The 21,117-nt window shown below is 36.1% G+C and overlaps 1 protein-coding gene across 7 annotated transcripts in view; it reads right to left on the minus strand.

The window, feature by feature from the left end:
- Positions 1-1,235: 1,235 nt before the first annotated feature.
- FAR1 (fatty acyl-CoA reductase 1) overlaps positions 1,236-21,117 on the minus strand; it is an 84,257-nt gene continuing 64,375 nt past the window's right edge. For all 7 annotated transcript variants that reach the window (XM_077761158.1, XM_077761161.1, XM_077761162.1 and 4 more), the window contains 3 exons: positions 16,423-16,552; positions 6,165-6,292; positions 1,236-4,148 (listed from right to left, as the gene is read on the minus strand). In XM_077761158.1, the coding sequence (XP_077617284.1) occupies positions 3,986-4,148; positions 6,165-6,292; positions 16,423-16,552 (421 nt within the window). In that variant the 3' untranslated portion in view covers positions 1,236-3,985. The remainder of the gene's footprint in view (positions 4,149-6,164; positions 6,293-16,422; positions 16,553-21,117) is intronic.

Consider the following 21,117-nt stretch of genomic DNA (forward strand, 5'->3'; position numbering starts at 1 on the left):
AGAAAATAAAGCAATTTCCTCCAAAGCATCTTTGGAGGACACCTAATTCAACCCCATGAAGCTGTAACATGAAAATAAAGTTAAATGTCTAGCAGAGAATCTTAAGGTAAATGTTTCAAAGACAGTAACTATGAATATTTGTATATTTTAATGAATTCAGAAAAATCTCCACTGCCTCTCTTCTTGTATAAAATTGTCTGTGATCTGTGACCAAGAAACAAAAAAAAAAAAACAAAAAAAAAGAAAGAAAAAGAAAAAGAAAGAAAAGAATAGACAATTATTGCCTTATTCCTCTCAATTCAGGCCTGCAGTAAGGATATTAAATTCATACTTCTCACTTTGTGTTTTTCTATATAAATGTATTTTACAGACATCAACTTGCAAAAGGAGCACGTCAAACTTAATGTTACTCAAACTTTTCTTTAATAAAGAAAAATCAAGGAATTATTTAACAATTATGCACAGCTATGCTCAATTGACAAAGATGATTTGCTTAGGAATCTTAAGAGTAACAGAAATGGAAGTGCATACCACCATAAAAAAAAAAAAAGATAAATTCATTCTATGACTAGAAAATGCTTTAGGATAAAAACATTAATTCAATAAGAAAATATTTCATATTTCTTTTATCACAGGGACTAGAAGTTTAATTAACTCATTTCTATATCAAGCTATGCAAGATACCTTCCTGTCTCTAGTTTCGCATGCAAACGGTTAGAGAGTTATCTCAGAGTAGAGCAAATCAGTGCTAATGGTTCCAAGTCCGGGCTTGGAGGTGGCCTGGAAAGCATTCTTGGAAGGCCATTTACACTCACCTGAACCCAGCCCAGCACCTTCTTTTTTACAGTTAGTCTCTATTACCACTGAGTGATCCCTCGTCCTCCCTCAACAGATAAATTACTACAAATGTACCCATAAATTCCAATGGTATCACTCAGTGTGGAGGACAGTGGCTGGAGCACAATGAGACGCCGACAGTCTCCTGGTAAGAACTACCTCGTTCCAGACAATACATAAAAATAACACTTTAATGGAAGGTATTCATCCTGTCCATATGCTTCCCCTAAATGCTTGTAAAAAACTCAGAATTAAATAACATTAAGATACAAGAGGTAATAAGTGCACCCAAAAAAAGGTAAGTAGCATACATGAGGCCTGCTTCCCAGAATTCTAACCACGTCATCTCACAGGTAATTTTCAAGATCATTATCGTAAAAATACAATAAATACTATAATGGAAATATAGGGATTCATTTATTACTTTTTGGTTTACAAACAAAGGCACCCAATAATGCTTCTATTTACTTCTTATAAAAGATTATCAATTTACATTTAAAACAAAAAGCAAAAAACCCTGAACCAGCTCCTACAGACACACACACAAAAAGGGGAGAAATAAGATTCTTTTCCTCCCTGCTTGCAATCTTTATTACCATTTTTATACCATGTTTATACCATTCTTAAGTCAAAGAACATACTGCCATGCTTCTTTGTTGAGTTTTAAAACATATTAATGTTGCCAAGTCAAATTTAAATATAGCCACATATGATGTCATAACTGACAAACGCACAGAATTATAAAAATCAGGAGTGAAGAACGGGGAAAAACCCAAATGTTTTACAATATAGCTTTCTCAAATAAATGTAAATGAAAGGTCAAATTTATTAGACTATAATGTTAAAAATGGAGTTTGTGTGAAAATATAATCAAGCAGAACTAAAACCCTGTCTAACAAATGACACAAACAAAAATAATTTCTGAAACCTTTGAGTTAAGCTTAAGTCTAGTTGGTGGGGATTAACCTATGTATTCTTCACGCTAATTTGAGAACTAAGTTCTACAATGACATATTAATTCATTCATTAGTTTCTTCTGACAACAGAATTCTAAACACTCAAAACTAGTGCAGTGGCCTCAGGACCCGCTAGCATTTCTCTACATTGGATTACAAGAACGATGACATGGTTCAGAAGACATACCCCCCTCTGTCCTTCACATGCCTGTCAAAATTTTACGTGATTCTTTTGCAAGATACCAAGACACGTCATCTGATTCTAAGTATATCTGGCAGAGTACAGACATCACACAAACGTTAGCATGTTTTCAACACATTACAGAAATGTATTTGGAGAGATGGAGTACTCAATGTACAGAGCATCTAGAGTTAATTATGGGCCACTTTAAATTAAAGGCATCATCATTTATTCCATTTTTAGACACTGTCATGGTCTCTCACACCTAACGAAAGGTATGGTCCTAGACCAGAGACTTAGTATCGTTTCAAAGAATATATATATGTATATATATTTATATATCTATATACATATTTCTTTTAAAATAATGTTTAAAAGTTTTACTACAGAAAATCTGGCTTCACCATGGAAGCATTTTTCCTTCTCAAGATTACGCACTTGTATGGAAGAAGGCAGTTTCCTTTACATTTAGGTTTTCACAGTAACAAAATAAACTTCTTGCATTTAAGTTGACAGAGAAAAGTAAGATTTAAATTCTATTTTTTTCACTTTTTGTATTGTGAACTGACCTCATTAAACACATTCAAGATATACTATTGATGATTTAAATATAGTACAACTTGATCAGCTAAATTAGAACATGTTATGCTGATCAATCTGTTAAACCAAATATATGTTAAAACAGTAAGGACAGTTTACTACTATTAAGGTTTAAAGGTTTAAAGGGAATAATAATGTATCATTAAAATACACATTAATTTTCTTGCTATTACTTGTTTCTATAATGCATCTCTTTCTAACGCTAAAACTACATGCAGAAAAAATAAATGGTATCTTGAAACTCACTCAACAGTTTGCTAGCTTAGGTGGTATGTAAATAAAGTCCTTTATTTAATTTTATACACGTTATTTTATGCACTATTTTATTTTTCTTGAAGGAATTCAGCTCTCAAGGTCAAAAGTTAGTACGTGTTTACACACATGTGAGAACATTTTCTTAATGTTAGGACTACCTGCAAGTATATTCTTCCATAATAAAACACTATCAGTTTTCATTGGGAAGACTGTATAAGCCTTTTACAAGTCCTATTAATAAAATGTACACAAGGAAGAGAGCACAAATATGGTGAATCCCTCCCCACCTGCACCCCCCTTTGCCAGTCTCAAGAAATCCTTCAGCTTCAAAACATGAACACAATTTCACAGGACTGATTTTTATTTGGTCATAATGTGGACAAGAAAACTGTACTCGTCTTCTTTTTGATACTAATAGTCTTATTGAATTTGTTTCATTTTCCTTCAAAAAATACATAGCATATGGTGATACGGATTCTCAAACTCATTTAGAGCCAGTAGGGTCTTTAGAATAATATAGCCTTCTGATCATGGAAGCAATTGATTGCTTACACAAAAATGATATGCATCAGACCACTAACCAGAGAAAGGAAAATGAGAACATGTCTTTCACGATGGAGACCACTCAGTAACTTATGAAACGATATAAAAGTAGTTCGACTATAATTTTAACAAAACTAAAACCCACTTCAACTGATGAAAAAAATCAAACACTGAAGAATTAAATATCTACCAACTTAGCTATGTATTCCTGTCCAATAAATGCTTTCCACTGCACTATGTATTAGAATTAGAAACTCACTATATGTTAAGGCATATTTTAATTAATATGTTCCAGAATTGCACAGTTATACTGGTCAGTGTTCCTATTTCCCCATTCCTACCCTCACCCTACCCGTTGTCCCCAGGGATCAAAATGTTAAGTCATGGTTTTGGTGGCTATTGTAGATTTGAGCTGGCATAACCACAGTGTGTTCACTAGAGTTTAATAAGCATAAACATTAAAATGTTACATAAAATGTACCATACTGTACTCCACACTCTGATCTAAGATGGTTTAATGTCTTGACAAAAGGTGAGATGACTTAAGTACATTTTACATTTTGTGCATTTAGACCACCATACGCATAGATGTTCTAATGCTAAATTCTTGTCTTCAGTATCTCATGGTGCTGGATGCTCGGAAGTATGACAGAAACTTGTAACACAGACTAACCACAAAGTACCAGATGTTTCTTGCCATTTGTGATCTTGCAATAAAAATACGCCAAATTAGGATCACGAGGATAGTATTGAAACCATACCGTATGTTCCTCAACCTGGAAAGCAAATCAAGAGACGTATCAGACAATGTTTTCTAGAATAAAATATTGTTGGATGGCAGATAATCAATGATCAGTTTCTGATCTCATCGAAGTTCAAATCCATTACTAATGTGAAACTTATTTAAAATTAACTAGAAGCCCTTAAATTAGAATGTTAAGCAAAAGTCAAACAAGCCCGACCATGCAATCCATCAAACAACACCTTACCTCTATTAGCCATGAATAATACAAAGATTTTTTTTATAACAGTAAATCTGGAACACAAATTTATTCATTCAACAAGTATTACTAAGCATCTTTCTGTATGACCAGTACTAAGTATACTATAGGTAAAACAGACATGCTCCTGGAGATTCCTATCTAATCTAAGAAGGTTTGGTCATTATATATATCATCCTTCAGACAAATAAAACATTTTTAAACATCTTTAGGTACTTCCAAGTTGTCAGACAAGTAAACCTACTTCTTTACTTACAGCTGACAGTCACATGATCAAAGGCCAACTCGGCAAATCAGCATCCATGAATGAAACATGGCATGAATCCAGATAAAAAGACCCTCCCAGTCTCAAAGAGTAACATTAATGTTACTGTGCTCATATTTCAAAACATTTTTTATATTTTCAATGGTGTTAGAAAGGAAAACAAATGTTCAGGTATGTAGCAATGTTACATATATTCCATTAACTTCAATAGGCAATCCAAGATAGGACTACAAAATACAAATGATGGGTACAGACAAAAGAACTTATGGGGAGCCTGGGTGACTCAGTTGGTTAAGTGTCAGACTTTGACTCAGGTCATGATCTCATAGTCTGTGAGTTAAAGCCCCTGTATTGGACTCTGTGCTGACAGCTCAGAGCCTGGAGCCTGCTTTGGATTCTGTGTGTCTCTCTCTCACTGCCCCTCCTCCACTCATGCGGTCTCTGTCTCTCTCTCCCTCTTTCTCAAAAATAAATAAACATTAAGAAAATAAAAGACTTATTTAAAAAAAACTTTGAATTAGGAATCAAATATCAGTATTCTAGTTTGCTCTACTGCCTGATGCATGTGACCTAGCAAACACAACTTCCCTAAGCCTCTCGGTTTCTTTAACTATTCAACTAGCTGCCCTGCAAAGCCTCATCAAGTCAGAAGCCCAAGAGGAGTAATGTGAAAGTCTTGAAAACCGTTGTAAAGATTGTATTATAAAAACACTACAAATAAAAGATGTTATTACTGAAATTAACTGCATCTCTGAATTATGGGATAACAGTGATTTTTCCTGTTTTCTCTGAGTTTTTCTAAACAATCAGTATGTATAATTTTACAACGAGACTAAGTGGATAGTTATAACTCTTGTGTTAGAAACAAAGAAAAAATACTATGCTGAACTTTTCTTTTTCCAAATATGTATCTGACAAAGGGAAAAAAACAAACAAAAGAAAAAACACAACACTTCAAATAAACTACATCCAGTTTAAAATACAGTTTTATTTTCTCCTAATATCTTTACTTCTTCAGTAGCAATATAAAGGAAGATAACAGTGATTTTCAAAACTACATTCCATCTCAATTTAGTGCTAAGAACAGTATAAATTGATAAAGATACCAAGTTTGAACAATCTTTTTTTTTTTAATTTTTTTTTTTTTTTTATTTCTTGGAGAGAGAGAGAGAGAGACAGCGTGAGCAGGGGAGGGTCAGAGAGAGAGGGAGACACAGACTCTGAAATAGGCTCCAGGCTCTGAGCTAGCTGTCAGCACAGAGCCCAACGCTGGGCTCGAACCCATGAACCGCAAGATCATGACCTAAGTGAAAGTCGGATGCTTAACCGACTAAGCCACCTAGGCGCCCCCAAGTTTGAACAATCTTAGGCTAAATACTACCATAGTTCCAGTGCTAAGGTAAGCACTTTTCCTAAATACAATATTGCACTAGCAATATACCAGCTCACACACACACACACAAACACAAAGTGCGCTAATTCATCAGGAAGATATGATGAACCCAAGCCCCACGTAAAAAACTTACTTGTTCAGATGTTTTCTAGCTGCAGGGAGGCCAGACATTTCTTCATTCAGTACATATTTCTTAGTTCCCATGCAGTAGTTTTCTATATATTCTGCCCAGTGTAACTGCCGTACATCGATATTAAAGGTCTATAGAAACAAAATAACTATCAGTTACTCTTTTGAATAACTTTTGCAGAACAAGTCAAAAATTCACACATTTTTAAAGGCTAATTCCACGTGACAAGATTACAAAATGTTTACAGTGTTAACTTTTGAAATCTTACTGCTATTCACAAAGAAGTTCTTATCCCTATTTTATACCTCCCATTAAACACAGACATATTTCAGAAAATAATCTGATCTCATGTCAGCATTTAAAGAGAAGTATATATTAAGTGCAAAGAAAAAGAGACCTTTTTTTTACACTAAAAAAAATATCCCATTGTCCAAATAATCTATGTGTTCTCAGCACTTTATACACATATTAATATATTTATTTCCAGTATCTCTTCTTGAACATCCTGCAAACCACACAGATTACTTTGCCTATAAGACATTAATGACACCAAGAGAAAAAACACTTTATGAAAGCTGGCTTAGGAATTTATGTAAGAGTAAGGAGGCCATTTGATGAAAAGGATAGATGAATTTAGAAAATAAAGCTTTACAAAAATGTTATTTCGTGACAAAAGAAGAAGGTTATGCACTGCTCAGTGCTTCTCCATTCACAATCAGATTATTTTTAGAATGAAAAACAGAGTATTCACTATTTATCATTATCTGAAAATATAAAGCTGTTGACCAAAAAAAGCTGCCATAAATAAACCATTAAATAACACTGCACTAAATGGAGGCTCAATTTAAGATGGGAGAACTTATGAGAATATGTGTAACTGGATTCCCATAGGAAGAGTGAATAAGAATGGAAAGAAGCACCATCTGAGAAGACAAGGGCTGGAAATTTTTATTTCCAAAATCATGACACATTAAGTCACAGATGCAAGACACATATACACCATATACACGATTCAAGGTACATAGACCGTACACACGCACATATCTGAGTACATTAAGAGTAAAACTGTTGAAAGTCAAAGATGAAGATTTTGGAGAGGGGGCAAGATGGCAGAGAAGGAGTGAGCTCCGTATATTTCGCTCGCCCCCATTTCTCAAACAGAGAAGGTCTGAAGCCATGGGAACCCTTACAGAATCACAGGAGTTTGGAAGGAAAAGGAAAAGGAGACAGAGTCCACTGAGAAAACAACCTTATAAGACTATCTCAAGAAACAAGCAAAAGTACACATGGTGGAGAGTCCCAAATACCGCTACGAGTAGGGAAATAAAATAACCAGTGTCAACAAGAAACACCAAGAGGCACCATTCAAAGAACACTTCCTGGGGCACCTGGGTGGCTCAGTGGTTAAGTTTCCGACTTCGGCTCAGGTCATGAACTCACGCTGTGTGGGTTTGAGCCCCGTGTCGGGCTCTGTGCTGACAGCTAGCTCAGCGCCTGGAGCCTCCTTCAGATTGTGTGTGTGTGTGTGTGTGTGTGTGTGTGTCTCTCATAAATAAATAAAACATTTTTTAAAAATGAAAAAAAAAATAAAAAAGAAAAAAGAACACTTCCTGAACAGACAGGCCCTGGATCTTTAATACAGCAGTACTCACAGGTGCAGAGTGCATAACACGCTTTTAAAACTAACGAGAGACAGAAAGCTAGCCGAAATGACAAAATGGAAGAACTCTCCTCTAAAGAAATTCCAGGAAGAAATGACAGCTAAAGAAATGCTCAAAACAGATATAAGCAACATAACTGAACAAGAATTTAGAACAATAGTCATAAAATTAATCACTGGGCTTAAAAAAGGCATGGAAGACATCAGAGAAACTGCTACAAGACTATGGAGCTTAAAAATAATCATGATGAATTAAAAAATGCTATAAATGAGGTGCATAATATAAAATGGAGGCGTCCAATGCACGGATTGAAGAGCCAGAGAGGAGAATAGGTAAATTAAAAGACACAATTATAGAAAAAGAGGGAGCCGAGAAAAAGAGATAAACTGATCCAGGAACACGAAAGGAGAGTTCAAGAGCTGAGTGATTTAATATTCGCATCATAGGAATTCCAGAAGAGGAAGAAAGAGAAAGGTGCTGAAGAAGTCCTTGAACAAAGTACAGCAGAGAACTTCCTCAATCTGGGGAAGGAAACAGACACTGAAATCCAAGAGGCACAGAGAACTCCCCTCAGACATAACTTGAATCGATCTTCTGCACAACATATCATAGTGAAACTGGTAAAATAATAAGGACAAAGAGAGAATTCTGAAAGTAGCTAAGGATAAAAGGGCCCTAACATACAAAGGGACACCTATCAGAATGGTGACAGACCTATCTACTGAAACTTGGCAGGCCAGAAAGGAATGGCAGGAAATCTTCAATGTGATGAGCAGAAAAAATATGCAGCGAAGAATCCTCTATCCAGCAAGCCTGTCATTCAGAATAGAAGGAGAGATAAAAGTCTTCCCAAATAAACAAGAATTGAAAGAATTCATCACCACTAAACCAGCCCTACAAGAAATCCCAGGGGGTACTCTATGAGGGAAATGTTGCAAGGAACACAAGTTACCAGACACACAACCACAAGCATGAATCCTACAAAGAACACAATGCCTCTAAACCCATATTTTTCAATATTAACACTGAATGTAAATGGACTAAATGTTCCAATCAAAAGACACAGGGTAGCAGAATGGATTAAAAGAAATAAAATCCATCTATTTGCTGTCTATAAGAAACTCATTTTAGACCTGAAGACACCTTCACATTGAAAATAAGGGGATGGAGAAATACCTAACATGCTACTGGAAGTCAATACTTATATCAGACAAACTGGACTTTAAAGGCAGTAACAAGGGATGAAAAAAAGCATTATAAATAATTACAGGGTCTATCCATCAGGAAGAGCTAACAATTATAAGTGTCTACACACTGAATACAGGAGCACCCAAATACATAAAACAATTAACCACAAACAGAAACAATCTTAGGGACAAGAATGTGCTAATAGCAGGGGATTTTAATACTCTGCTTACAGCAACAGATCAACTAGACAGAAAATCACTAAAGAAACAACGGACTTGAATGACACACTGGACCAGATGGATATGACAGATATATTTAGAACTCTACATCCTGAGGCCATGGAATCCACTTTCTTCTCAAGTGCGCATGGCATATTCTCCAAGATAGATCGCATACTGGGACATAAAGCAGCCCTCAATAAATATAAAAGAATTGAGATCATACCATGCACACTTTCAGATCACAATGCTATGAAACTTGAAATCAACCACAGGAAGAAGTCTGGAAAACCTCCAAAAACATGGAGGTTAAAGAACCCCTTACTAAAAGAAAGAATGGGCCATTCAGGCAATTAGAGAAGAAATTAAAAAATATATGGAAACAAATGAAAATGAAAATACAACAATTCAAATCCCATCTATGGGATGTGGCAAAGGCAGTCCTAAGAGGAAAGTACATTGCACTCCAGGAATATTTCAAGAAATTAGAAAAGGTGCAAATACAAAATCTAACGGTGCACCTAAAGGAACTAGAAGGAAAGCAACAAGAGCACCCCAAACCCAGTAGGAGAAGAGAAATAACAAAAATCAGGGCAAAAATAAACAATATAGAATCTAAAAAAACAGTTGAACACATCAATGAAACCAAGAGTTGGTTTTTTGAAAAAATAAAATCGACAAACCTCTAGACAGGCTTCTCAAAAAAGAAAAGAGAGAGTACCCAAATACACAAAATCATGAATGAAAATGGACTTATTACAACCAACCCTTCAGAAATACAAGCAATTATAAGGGAAAACTATGAAAATTATATGCCAACAAACTGGACAACTTAGAAGAAATGGACAAATTCCTAAACATACACTCACTAGCAAAATTCACACAGGAAGAGATAGAAAGTCTGAACAGACCCATAACTAGTGAAGAAATTGAATCAGTTATCAAAAACCTCCCAACAAATAAGAGCCCCAGGCCATATGGCTTCCCTGGGGAATTCTACCAGACATTTAAATCAGAGTTAATACCCATTCTTCTCAAGCTATTCCAAAAAATAGAAATTGAAGGAAAACTTCTGAACTCACTCTATGAAGCCAGCATCACTTTGATTCCAAAGCCAGAGACCCAGCAAAAAAAGAGAACTACAGGTCAATATCTTTGATGAATACGGATGCAAAAATTCTCAACAAGATACTTGCAAATTGAATCCAACAGTACATAAAAAGAATTATCCACCATGATCAAGTGGGGTTCATTCCTGGGCTACAGGGCTGGTTCTATATTCGCAAATCAATCAATGTGATACATCACATTAACAAAAAGAAAAGATAAAAACCATATGATCCTGTTGATAATGCAGAAAAAACATTTGACAAAATACAGCATCCCTTCTTAACAAAGAACCTTGAGAAAGTCGGAATACAAGGAACTTACTTAAACATCATAAAAGCCATATATGAGAAGCCCTCAGCTACCATCATTCTCAATGGGGAAAAACTGAGAGCTTTTCCTCTGAAATCAGGAACACGACAGGGATGTCCAGTCTCACCACTGTTGTTTAACATAGTGCTGGAAGNAGAAAAGATAAAAACCATATGATCCTGTTGATAATGCAGAAAAAACATTTGACAAAATACAGCATCCCTTCTTAACAAAGAACCTTGAGAAAGTCGGAATACAAGGAACTTACTTAAACATCATAAAAGCCATATATGAGAAGCCCTCAGCTACCATCATTCTNAGTTTAAACAATGGAATACTACATGGCAATGAGAAAGAATGAAACCTGGCCATTTGTAGCAACATGGATAGAACGCAAGGGTGTTATGCTGAGCGAAATAAGTCAGACAGAGAAGGATACCATATGTTTGCACATATAGGTGGATTAGGAGGAACTTAATGGAGGACCATGGGGGAGGAGAAGGGGAAAAGTGGTTGGGGAGAGGGAGGGAAGCAAACCATGAGAGACTCTTGAATGCTGAGAACAAACTGAGGGCTAATGGGGGTGGGGGAGTGGGGGAGGGGGGTGATGGGCATGGAGGAGGGCATTTGTTGGGATGAGCACTGGGTGTTACATGGAAATGAACTTGACAATAAACTAAGGGGGAAAAAAAGATGAAAAATTTGAAGACATCAGAAAAAGGTGTTATGGGTTACCTCTGAAGGGACAACTATTAAACTGACACTTGACTTCTCAAAAGAAACAATGGAGTCCAAAAGACTATGAGAAGATGTCTTCCAGTGCTCAAAGAAAACTGCTAACACACAATTCTATACAGTATAAACTTCTTTGAAAAATAAAGATGTTTGCAGAAGAATAAAAACTGAGACAATGTGATATCAGCAGATGACTCACACTAGAAGCAGCAGCACACTAGAGGGTATTCTTTAAATCGAATGAATAGGATTCCAGATTGAAGTCTAGAGATGGAAGAAGAAATGAAGAGCCACAAAAGGCCACTTACGCTGGTAAATCTATGTTAATACTTAGTGAAGTGCAGGAAGAATAATGGTTGTTAGGCATATAACACACATACAGAATTAAAATATGTAACAATAGCAGAAAAGTATTAGGCCTTGCATTCTCCAAAAAAAGAGAAAGAAGTATCATATCAATATTATATTAGTCTTTGATAAAGTAAGGAAGGATGCTATAATCTCTAGAGAAACTTAATAATACAACTGAAAAAGAGTGTATTTTTATGTACCTCATACAGATGGGGAAAATACAAAACTGTAATAAATAACCTCAAAGAAAACAAACAAACAAAAAAAACAAGTAAGACAAACAGAAAGCACTAAGGGTTAGATTTAAATCTAATATTATCAGAAGTTAAATTATGGAATACACCGAGGAGGAAAAAAAATTAAATTATGGATTAAGTCCTCCAAATAAGGGCCCAAAGTTATCAAACTGAAAAATGTAAAATAAAATAAAGCAATATGTTGCTTATAAGAGAAATATCTGAAAGATAAGGATACAGAAAGTTGAAAATACAAGGACAGAGAAAGATACATTTCTACCAACAATGTACAGAATCTCCCACTGGCCAAAGCCTTACCAGAAGGGTATGTTGTGAAGTTTTGCATTTTTGCAAACTGTTAAGTAGTAAATCTCTCAGTCTAGTTTCAGTTTGGATCTCATTTTTATGAGTGGGGTTGAGTATCCTTTCAAAAGGTTAATCATTTGCATTTATTTTTCTGTAAACTGTTCATCTCTAGCCCATTTTCAGTAGGATTGACATTTTTTTGCCATTTCTACACAGATGTTTTATGTAATATGAAATGCATGTTAACCTCACATTGAGATACCACCATATACCCACCAAAGTGTCTAAAATTAAAAATGAAAATGAAAAGGCCAACTGTTGGGAGGATGCAGATTAACAGGAACTCTGGTACAAGGCCAGGCAAAATGTAAATCAGTACAACTACTTTGGAAAACTTTTTAGCTTTATCAACTACATTGAACATACAAATACACTTTGATTGAGCTATTCTATTTCTAGATATATATCCTATACAAATGTGTGCACATTGTTCAAAGAAGAATTATTCCCAATAGCCAAAAACTGGAAATAACTCAAATATGTATCAACAAAAGAATGAAGACATACTGTTATGATACCATTTGTGTACAGTCAAAAATGGGGATACCATTTAACCTTAGAATTCAAGATAGTTGTTACTTTTGGGAGATAGTTATTGGGAAGGGGCATGAGGGGATCTTCTGGGGACAAAAATGTTCTATTTCTTCACCTGGATGGTCACTTTCTAATAATCCACCAGGCAGTATGTGTTGTGCACTGGGATGGGGACAAGGAAGATGGGAACGGAGAAAGTAAGGAATCAGTAGAAGCCACAAATCTTTTAACCTGAGCTTCTCTACAGAACCCTGCTATCTTGGACATTCTGCTTTGAATGCTGCAGGCAAGGATGAAGATTGGCTATAGAGCCTATGGCCCCATAAGTCAAGGTGTCTTACTTCAAGAGTGAAAAGAAGTAAACCCACCACACACAGAAGTAGGCAAAAAAATAAAAAATAAATAAAAAATAAAATTGCACACTTAATGCTTCTGTCAGGCAAAACCAGTAAAATGTACTAAATCTGCACTAATATGGTAGTCACAAGCCACATGCATGTCTGGGAACTTTGAAAGTGACTGGTCTGAACCAAGATTTGCTGGAGTATAAAATGCACACTGGGTTTCAAAAGATCAGTATAAAAAAATTGAAAGTATAATATCATATAAACAGGTGTTTAGACTTTAAGTGTTTTTTAAATTTTTGTTTAAACTGTATGATATTACTTTGGATAGTTAAATAAAACATTAAAATATTTTAATGTTTGTTTTTGAGAGAGAGAACAGAGAGAGAGGGAGACACAGAATCCGAAGCAGGCTCCAGGCTCTGACATGTCAGCCCAGATCCTGATGTGGGGGTCAAACTCGTGAGTTGTGGAATCATGACTTGAGCTGAAGTCAGACACACTTAACTGACTGGCACCCCAGAACATTAGAATTTTTAAGGAAAGATGTGGAAAGAGAAAGGAAGCTGCCCCCTAGGAAGGTGAAAAAGAGATCTCCTTTGAGAAACTATAATCATGAATCAGCCTATTTAAGGCCCACATTCACCGGAGTTATGCTAAAAATTTAATCAGATTATCTTAAAGTGGTCCTGGCCTGTTAATGCCACCTGGTCACTTAATGCTAATAATCAATCACTGGGCTACTGGTAGAAGCAAAGGCAAATCCTTATTGGAAAAGTGCAATTTCGGGGCGCCTGGGTGGCTTAGTCGGTTAAGCATCCGACTTTCGCTTAGGTCATGATCTCGCGGTTCGTGGGTTCGGGCCCCGCGTCGGGCTCTGTGCTGACTGCCAGCTCAGAGCCTGGAGCCTGTTTCAGTCTGTGACTCCCTCTCTCTCTGACCCTCCCCTGCTCACGCTGTCTCTCTCTCTCTCTCCTAGAAATAAAAAAAAAAAAAAAAAAAAAAGAACATTAAAAAAAAAAAGGAAAAGTGCAATTTCAACATAGGCTTCAAAAAATTTCCACAGAAATCCTCAAGGAATATAAATATACAGTCAAACAATAAGAAACAAAAAGACAAGGGGCCATGAGAGAGACTCAGCATAAACAGCAGACAATCAGGTGTTAACACTGCACAGCCTTTAGAAGTCTGAATTATTAGACACAGAATTTAAAACAATTATGTTTACCATGTTTCAAGAAATATCTGTAAGAGAGATGCCTGGATTGGTTGAGCATCTGACTCTTGATTTTGGCCAGGTCATGAATCCAGGGTTTGTAGGATCGAGCATGGAGACTGCTTAAGATTCCCTCTCTCCCTCTCTCTCTCTCTCTCGGGCACCTGGGTGGCTCAGTTGGTTAAGCGTCTGACTTCAGCTCTGGTCATGATCTCATGGTTCACGAATCTGAGCCCTACATCAGGCTCTTGCTGTCAGCACGGAGCCCACTTCAGATCTTCTGTCCCCATCTCTCTACCCCTCCCCCACTTACCTATGCTCTCTCTCAAAAATAAACATTTTTTAAAAATAAAAAAAAAGATTCTCTCTGCCCCTCTCCCCCGCTCACTCTCTCTAAAATAAAAGTCGAAAGAAAGAAAGAAAGAAACATCAGTAAGACTTGAAAAATAAATTGAACTTCTAAACATGAAAATAACTAAAACCCGAAATTCAACTGGGTGGCACAGACACAACTGAAAGACCGCCACAGAACTTTCATTAATCATTAGCTTCCTGGCCAGAAACAAAAAGATAAAATATAAGAAAAAAATTAAAAGACCTGGAGGAGAGAATGATGTAAAATATATTAAAACTTCACAAGAAGACAAGAAAATGGTGAAGAAGCCATATAAATATTTTCTTAAGTTTACTTATTTCTGAGAGAGAGAGAAAGAGATCATGCACGTGTGAGCAGAGGAGGAACACAGAGAGAGGGAGAGAACCCAAGCAGACTCTGCTCTGACAGCGCAGAGCCCAATGCGGGGCTCAAACTCAGAAACTGTGAGATCATGACCTGAGCTGAAATCAAGAGGTGAATGTTTAACCAACTGAGCCACCCAGGCACCCCAAAGAGGCCATATTTGAAAAACAATGGTTAAGTATTGTCCTGAACTGCTAACAGACCTCAAACTTCAGATCCAGGAAGCCTATTTGTAAAACAGGATAAATTTTTAAGAAGTATACCTAGACACATTCACAGTGAAACTGCAGGACACCAAAGAAAAACTCTGAAAAACAGACAGAAATAAGAGAGCACCTATAACGCAGCAGCAGATTAGGCTGATTTTTCACTGGCAACAACATAAGTGAAATATTAAAGGAATATAAACAGAAAGTAATCTTTCATGTGCTGAAATCATATTAAAGAAACCGTGAAATAAAGACATGACAAGCAATCACAAAACTGAGAGCTCACTACTAACAGACCACCTGCTAAATCATATTATGGGATTCTGGATAGATTTCAAGCTGAAAGAAAATGGTCCTAAAGAGAAAATGTAATAGCAAAGCCACTGGTAAATATTTAGTTAAATCTAAATACAACTAAATAAAATCATATCTGATTACAGGGTTTAAATAGAGAACTAAAGTAATGTATAACCAGGTATATCAGTGGGAGTGGTAATCACAATTTAAACATTTTAAGGTCCTACATATCATTAAAAAGAGGCTATAGAAATTGCTTACTTTAGACTTTGATACGTATGTTAAAATACCTAAGGTAACCTCAAAAGAACACACACCAAGAGTTTAAGTTTCAAGCGAACAGAGGGCAAAATGCAGAATAAGAAATTAAAGAATATATGAGAAAAACAATTTCAGAGGGAAGGTTTTTTTTAATCAAAATTCAAAGAAAACAAACTAAAGGAAAAATGCATAAAGAAGTCTAATTTCTCTTTGAATTTCACTAAAAGGAAAAAAAGAACCAACATTTCACTCATACTTTGAAAACACTTCTGCCACTCTCAAATACTTACATTATAAATTCTAAGATGAGGCAATTTTATTTTACCACCAATAATTATGATTGAAGCTTTAATGAAACACAAATACGTCAAATGTCTTTCTTTTTGCACTAATGATTGTGGGAAAATATCCAATTATTTCTCAGGTTGCTAATGGTTGTCCAATTAATATGCTGTATGTTTTCTAATATAAGACAGAAAATACTTGCCTTTTTATCTTCAGGGTTTAGTTGATTCATCAACATATTGACATTGTCAGTATTCCAAACCCAAGAATTACTTGTGAAATATTCAAGAAACACCATAGCTTTGTGAAGACGAGTTATTGTTTTCATCATCCTGTATTATAAGAAAAATTGACAGATTCATAATTCGCATAGATTCAGAAAAATCTCATCACCATCCAAGGTACAGTTTCTATATTGAGACAGTAACAGTAAAATTATAATTCTGTAATTCATTCAGGAAGGGTACCAAACCAACAGAGAATAAGAATATTTCTGCATCTTGGAAGAACATTTATAAATCCAAAATGAAAACAAAATTTTTTAAGCAGCAGCAAATGAATTTGATACTGCCTAAACAGAGTTCTGTTGATATATAAAATTAATTTTCAAAGGAAATACAGTACTTTAAGGTCAAATTTTCTTCTATAATCCTAAGCAAATAAATGGATTCAATTAGTATTCCCTTGTTCTTTGTTCCTTAAATCACATTTTAATTCAGCTCCAATTACTAAGATTTCTTGTGAATTTATAACATAAGGTGTTATATATTGTGATCTCAATTCTTCAGCATCATGGAGGCAAAGTATACAGAAATATTCGTTTGCCATTTAATCGTCTCTCTACATATAGATTTTTAGAGTAATTTTCTCTTTAACACTGACAGGTATCACTCTCGATTGTCTGAATGTGATGTGAAATCAATGACTGATGCTGAAAACTTTCTGAAATAGATATTCAAGATATTCACTTACCTCCCCAAATCCCCCATTATTCATCCTTATAGAAATATTTGTTTGATATTTTTCGCTTATTCCTTTTTAAAAAGGACAGGGGGCATTAATCTCTAAATCTGTCATTTTATATATCATGGTTCACTTATGTAAGTCATTGAAATCACAACACTAACCAGAGCAGTAACACCTATACAGTAATAATTACCAATGGTAAGTAGGAAAAGGGAAGAACTTTTTGAAACAAAACACACACCAAAAATTCCTGACCTCTGACAGAAAAATAACTTGTGGAAAAATAAAAGAATTCTATTTATGTTCCCACAATAAGGATTAGCATTTATAGTTTAGAAACTTCCAAAATTAGGGGTTTTAGAAATGGAGAAAGTGGGAGAAAATGAGACCATCAAAAATGGGGGGAAAGTCAAAACAGTAACATTAGCAAACTAACAGTAACACTGAATGTGATGATACATTCAATACGTTTAGAAGGAAACTCTGATAACAGAATACTAACAGAAAATGAGACAACATGGACAATGTGAAGAAAAACTGGTTCATGCACGAAAATAATTCCAAAATAAAACCTCCATCAAACACAAAAAGAACCACTGAGCATCGAAGGCTGTATTTGGACAGTGATAGCTCAGACAGATAAAAAGCACATGGGGGAAGGGGGGGAATAAGACATGCTGCTTTTAGAAAAGAGATTAGACTTTTTTTCTCCCTAAAAAAAAAAAACAAAAAGATGTAACAGATCTGTAATCAAATCAGTATCTACCATTACAACCAGTGTAGTATACTTGAATTACACACACACACATATTTACTTAACATCATTTTCTTTTTTTTTTTTTAAATATTTTTATTTATTTCTAGGAGAGAGAGAGAGACAGTGCGAGCAGGGGAGGGTCAGAGAGAGAGGGAGTCACAGACTGAAACAGCCTCCAGGCTCTGAGCTGGCAGTCAGCACAGAGCCCAACGCGGGGCTCGAACCCACAAACCGCGAGATCATGACCTAAGCGAAAGTCGGACGCTTAACCCACTAAGCCACCCAGGCGCCCCTTAACATCATTTTCTGACATACAACTAAACAAATTTTTCTTCCTAATGTCTTTTTCACTGACAATTCTCACCTAGTCTTATCTTCAATTTCACTCGTGACAAATTACCCTGCAGCCATTCAGCCATTCAAAAAGTAATTATGACAAAAAATTGGGAGGAGAAGAAAATCTGAAAAGGGCATATGTGTATAAAGTTTACAGAATATTTATCAAGCAATAAAAGTACTGGATTGAATACTATGGGGCTAAAAAGAAACTTTAAAATCTTTGCATAGTCACTCTTTGGTTAAAATGCCTTATGAGCAGATAGATGCCTGGGACTATATAGCCATGTATGTTCTGAGTATATACTCTTTATTATTGCGACCTTCAGAAAGTAATCACAATCCTTTAGAGTAGAACGAGATCTTAACGGTCATCAAATCTAGGATTTCTCAACCTCAGCATTACAGACATTTTGGGCCAAATAATTCTTTGTGGTGGGGGGCTGCCCTGTTCAGCATCCCTGGCCTCTACCCATTAGATACCAGAAGCATCCCTCCCCTAACTGTAGTAACAAAAAAGGTCTCCAAATATTTTGAAATGTTCCTTGATGGAGGCAAAACTTCCCTCCATTACGAATCACATAGATGTGGGGCGCCTGGATGGTTCAAGTCAGTTAAGTGTCTGACTTCAGCTCAGGTCATGAACTCACAGTTTGTGGGTTCAGGCCCAGCGTCAGGCTCAGTGCCGACAACTCACAGCCTGGAGCCTGCTTCAGATTTTGTGTCTGCCTCTCGATCTCTGTTCCTCCCCCACTCATGCTCTGTCTCTGTCTCTCTCTCTCAAAAGTAAATAAACATTAAAAAAATTTTTAAAGAAAGAATCACAAAGATGAAAAATATCAGATTCAATGAAGTTAAGCTAGAGAGAGTTAAGATAAATAATCAAAATATATGGCTACAGAACCATTTTTTTAATGTCATTTTTAAGAGTGATGAAATATCTACTGCATTTCAAGAGCCAGAGTGAATATTACTGCTTCTATTTGTAATAATGTCATGCATCCTATTTCCCAATGACTATTAACCAGGAAACCTTAAGATGCATGTTTGAGTTGTACTTTTTATAATTATGTTAAGATATATAGTTAGATTTTTATCTAGTTGCCACGTAGAATAATGTAAATAAGTAAAGTAGACGTCACGAATGGCATGATTAACCTTACTGCTATAAAGGAGGCACAATATTAAGGCCCCAATGTAAGATATAAAGCCCACTACCTTGCTCAGTAAATATCTGAACAAATTAAATAACATAAATATAAGACTTTGTATTTAACACTTACAAAATTGCCTTAATAAAAAAAACCTTTCTGGCTCTTGTTGCTTTTAAACTATAAGCTCCTAGAGGTCAAGGATCATTCCTGCTTTGATGTTTAGTCGTGCATAGAACAAACCTCAGTTAAGAAGATTCTTTACTTGATGTTTACTATTTGGAGCAGACTTTAATTTCCAGAAGTGATTATATTACCTCCTATCCTACATGCTCACCTACAATATCACCTTGACTATCTTTCCATCAAGAGGTAAAGGTAACGTATAACCAACAGAATGAGGTAGGAATGACACTATGTAACCGCCAAGGTTACATACTATGCAACCGCCTTGTTCACTGGAATACTCACGCTTGAAGACTTCAGTTGCCATATATGCTATCCAATTCCCTCTAAGGATGCTATGTTGTAGGAAGCAGTGTATGTGGAAAGACCACACAGAAAGGCTCTGAAGCTACATGATGTGAGAAAGATGCCCAGCAACTCTAGCTGCTCAGTACCCTCCCTTTCCTTTATTACTCCCACAGTGTGCCTGAGCCAGCCCCTATCTCTTGAAAGACCCTGAGCTAGAACCACCTACGTAAAGCTTTCTAGAATTTCTGACCCACAGGGGCGCCTGGGTGGCTCAGTAAGTTAAGCATCTGACTTCAGCTCAGGTCATGATCTCACAGTTAGTGGGTTCGAGCCCTGCATCAGACTCTGTGCTGACAGCTAGCTCAGAGCCGGGAGCCTGCTTAGGATTCTGTATCTCCCTCTCTCTCTGACCCTCCCCTGCTCACGCTGTATCTCTCTCTCTCTCTCTCTCAGAAAAAATAAAAACAAACATAAATAGAATTTCTGACCTACAGAAATCAGGAGATAAATAAAATGATTGTTTTAAGACACTAAGTTTGATGTCAATTACTCTTCAACTGGAAAAAAAAAATTCAAAGTTTGAGGTGATCTGTCATGCAGCACAGGTAATGGAACAGATGTCAGTACCAGGAAGGTATCTATACAATCAGTACTGGGACTGAGAGGCTGCTATAATAAACATCTAAAACATATAGTACTGGCTTTAGGATCAAGCGGTAACAGAATCTGGAAGGCCCTTGAGACCACTAATGAAACCTGGAAAGATCAAGAAAAGAATGTTAGTGGGAACTTTAAAGAGCTTAAGGAAGATGCTAGTGAGGGTTTAAAGTAAAGTGAGGAAAATATTGTTGGAAGTTAGAAGAACAAAAGTGTCACTTGTGGTAACATGTAAAATAAAAAACTGTACCTAATAAACCTGATCTAGCCAAGAAGATTTCCTCAAAAAGAACAAAGATGATTGCTTTAAAAAATGAACTGAGTAGAATCTGGGAAGGAATATAAAATGTCAGTCAGGAATTATTTAAGAAACAGCTTCCAAGGGGCCCGTAGGTAGCTCAGTCAGTTAAGCCTCCGACTCTTGATTTTGGCTCAGGTCACGATTTCACTGTTCTTGAGTTTGAGCCTCACATCAGGCTCTGCACTGTCAGCACAGAACCTGCTTGGAATTCTCTGTCCCTCCCCTGCTTGCACTCACTCTCAAAAAAAAAACAAA

Source organism: Crocuta crocuta, unplaced genomic scaffold (assembly GCF_008692635.1).
Source record: "Crocuta crocuta isolate KB4526 unplaced genomic scaffold, BGI_CrCroc_1.0 scaffold233, whole genome shotgun sequence".
NCBI lineage: Eukaryota > Metazoa > Chordata > Mammalia > Carnivora > Hyaenidae > Crocuta > Crocuta crocuta.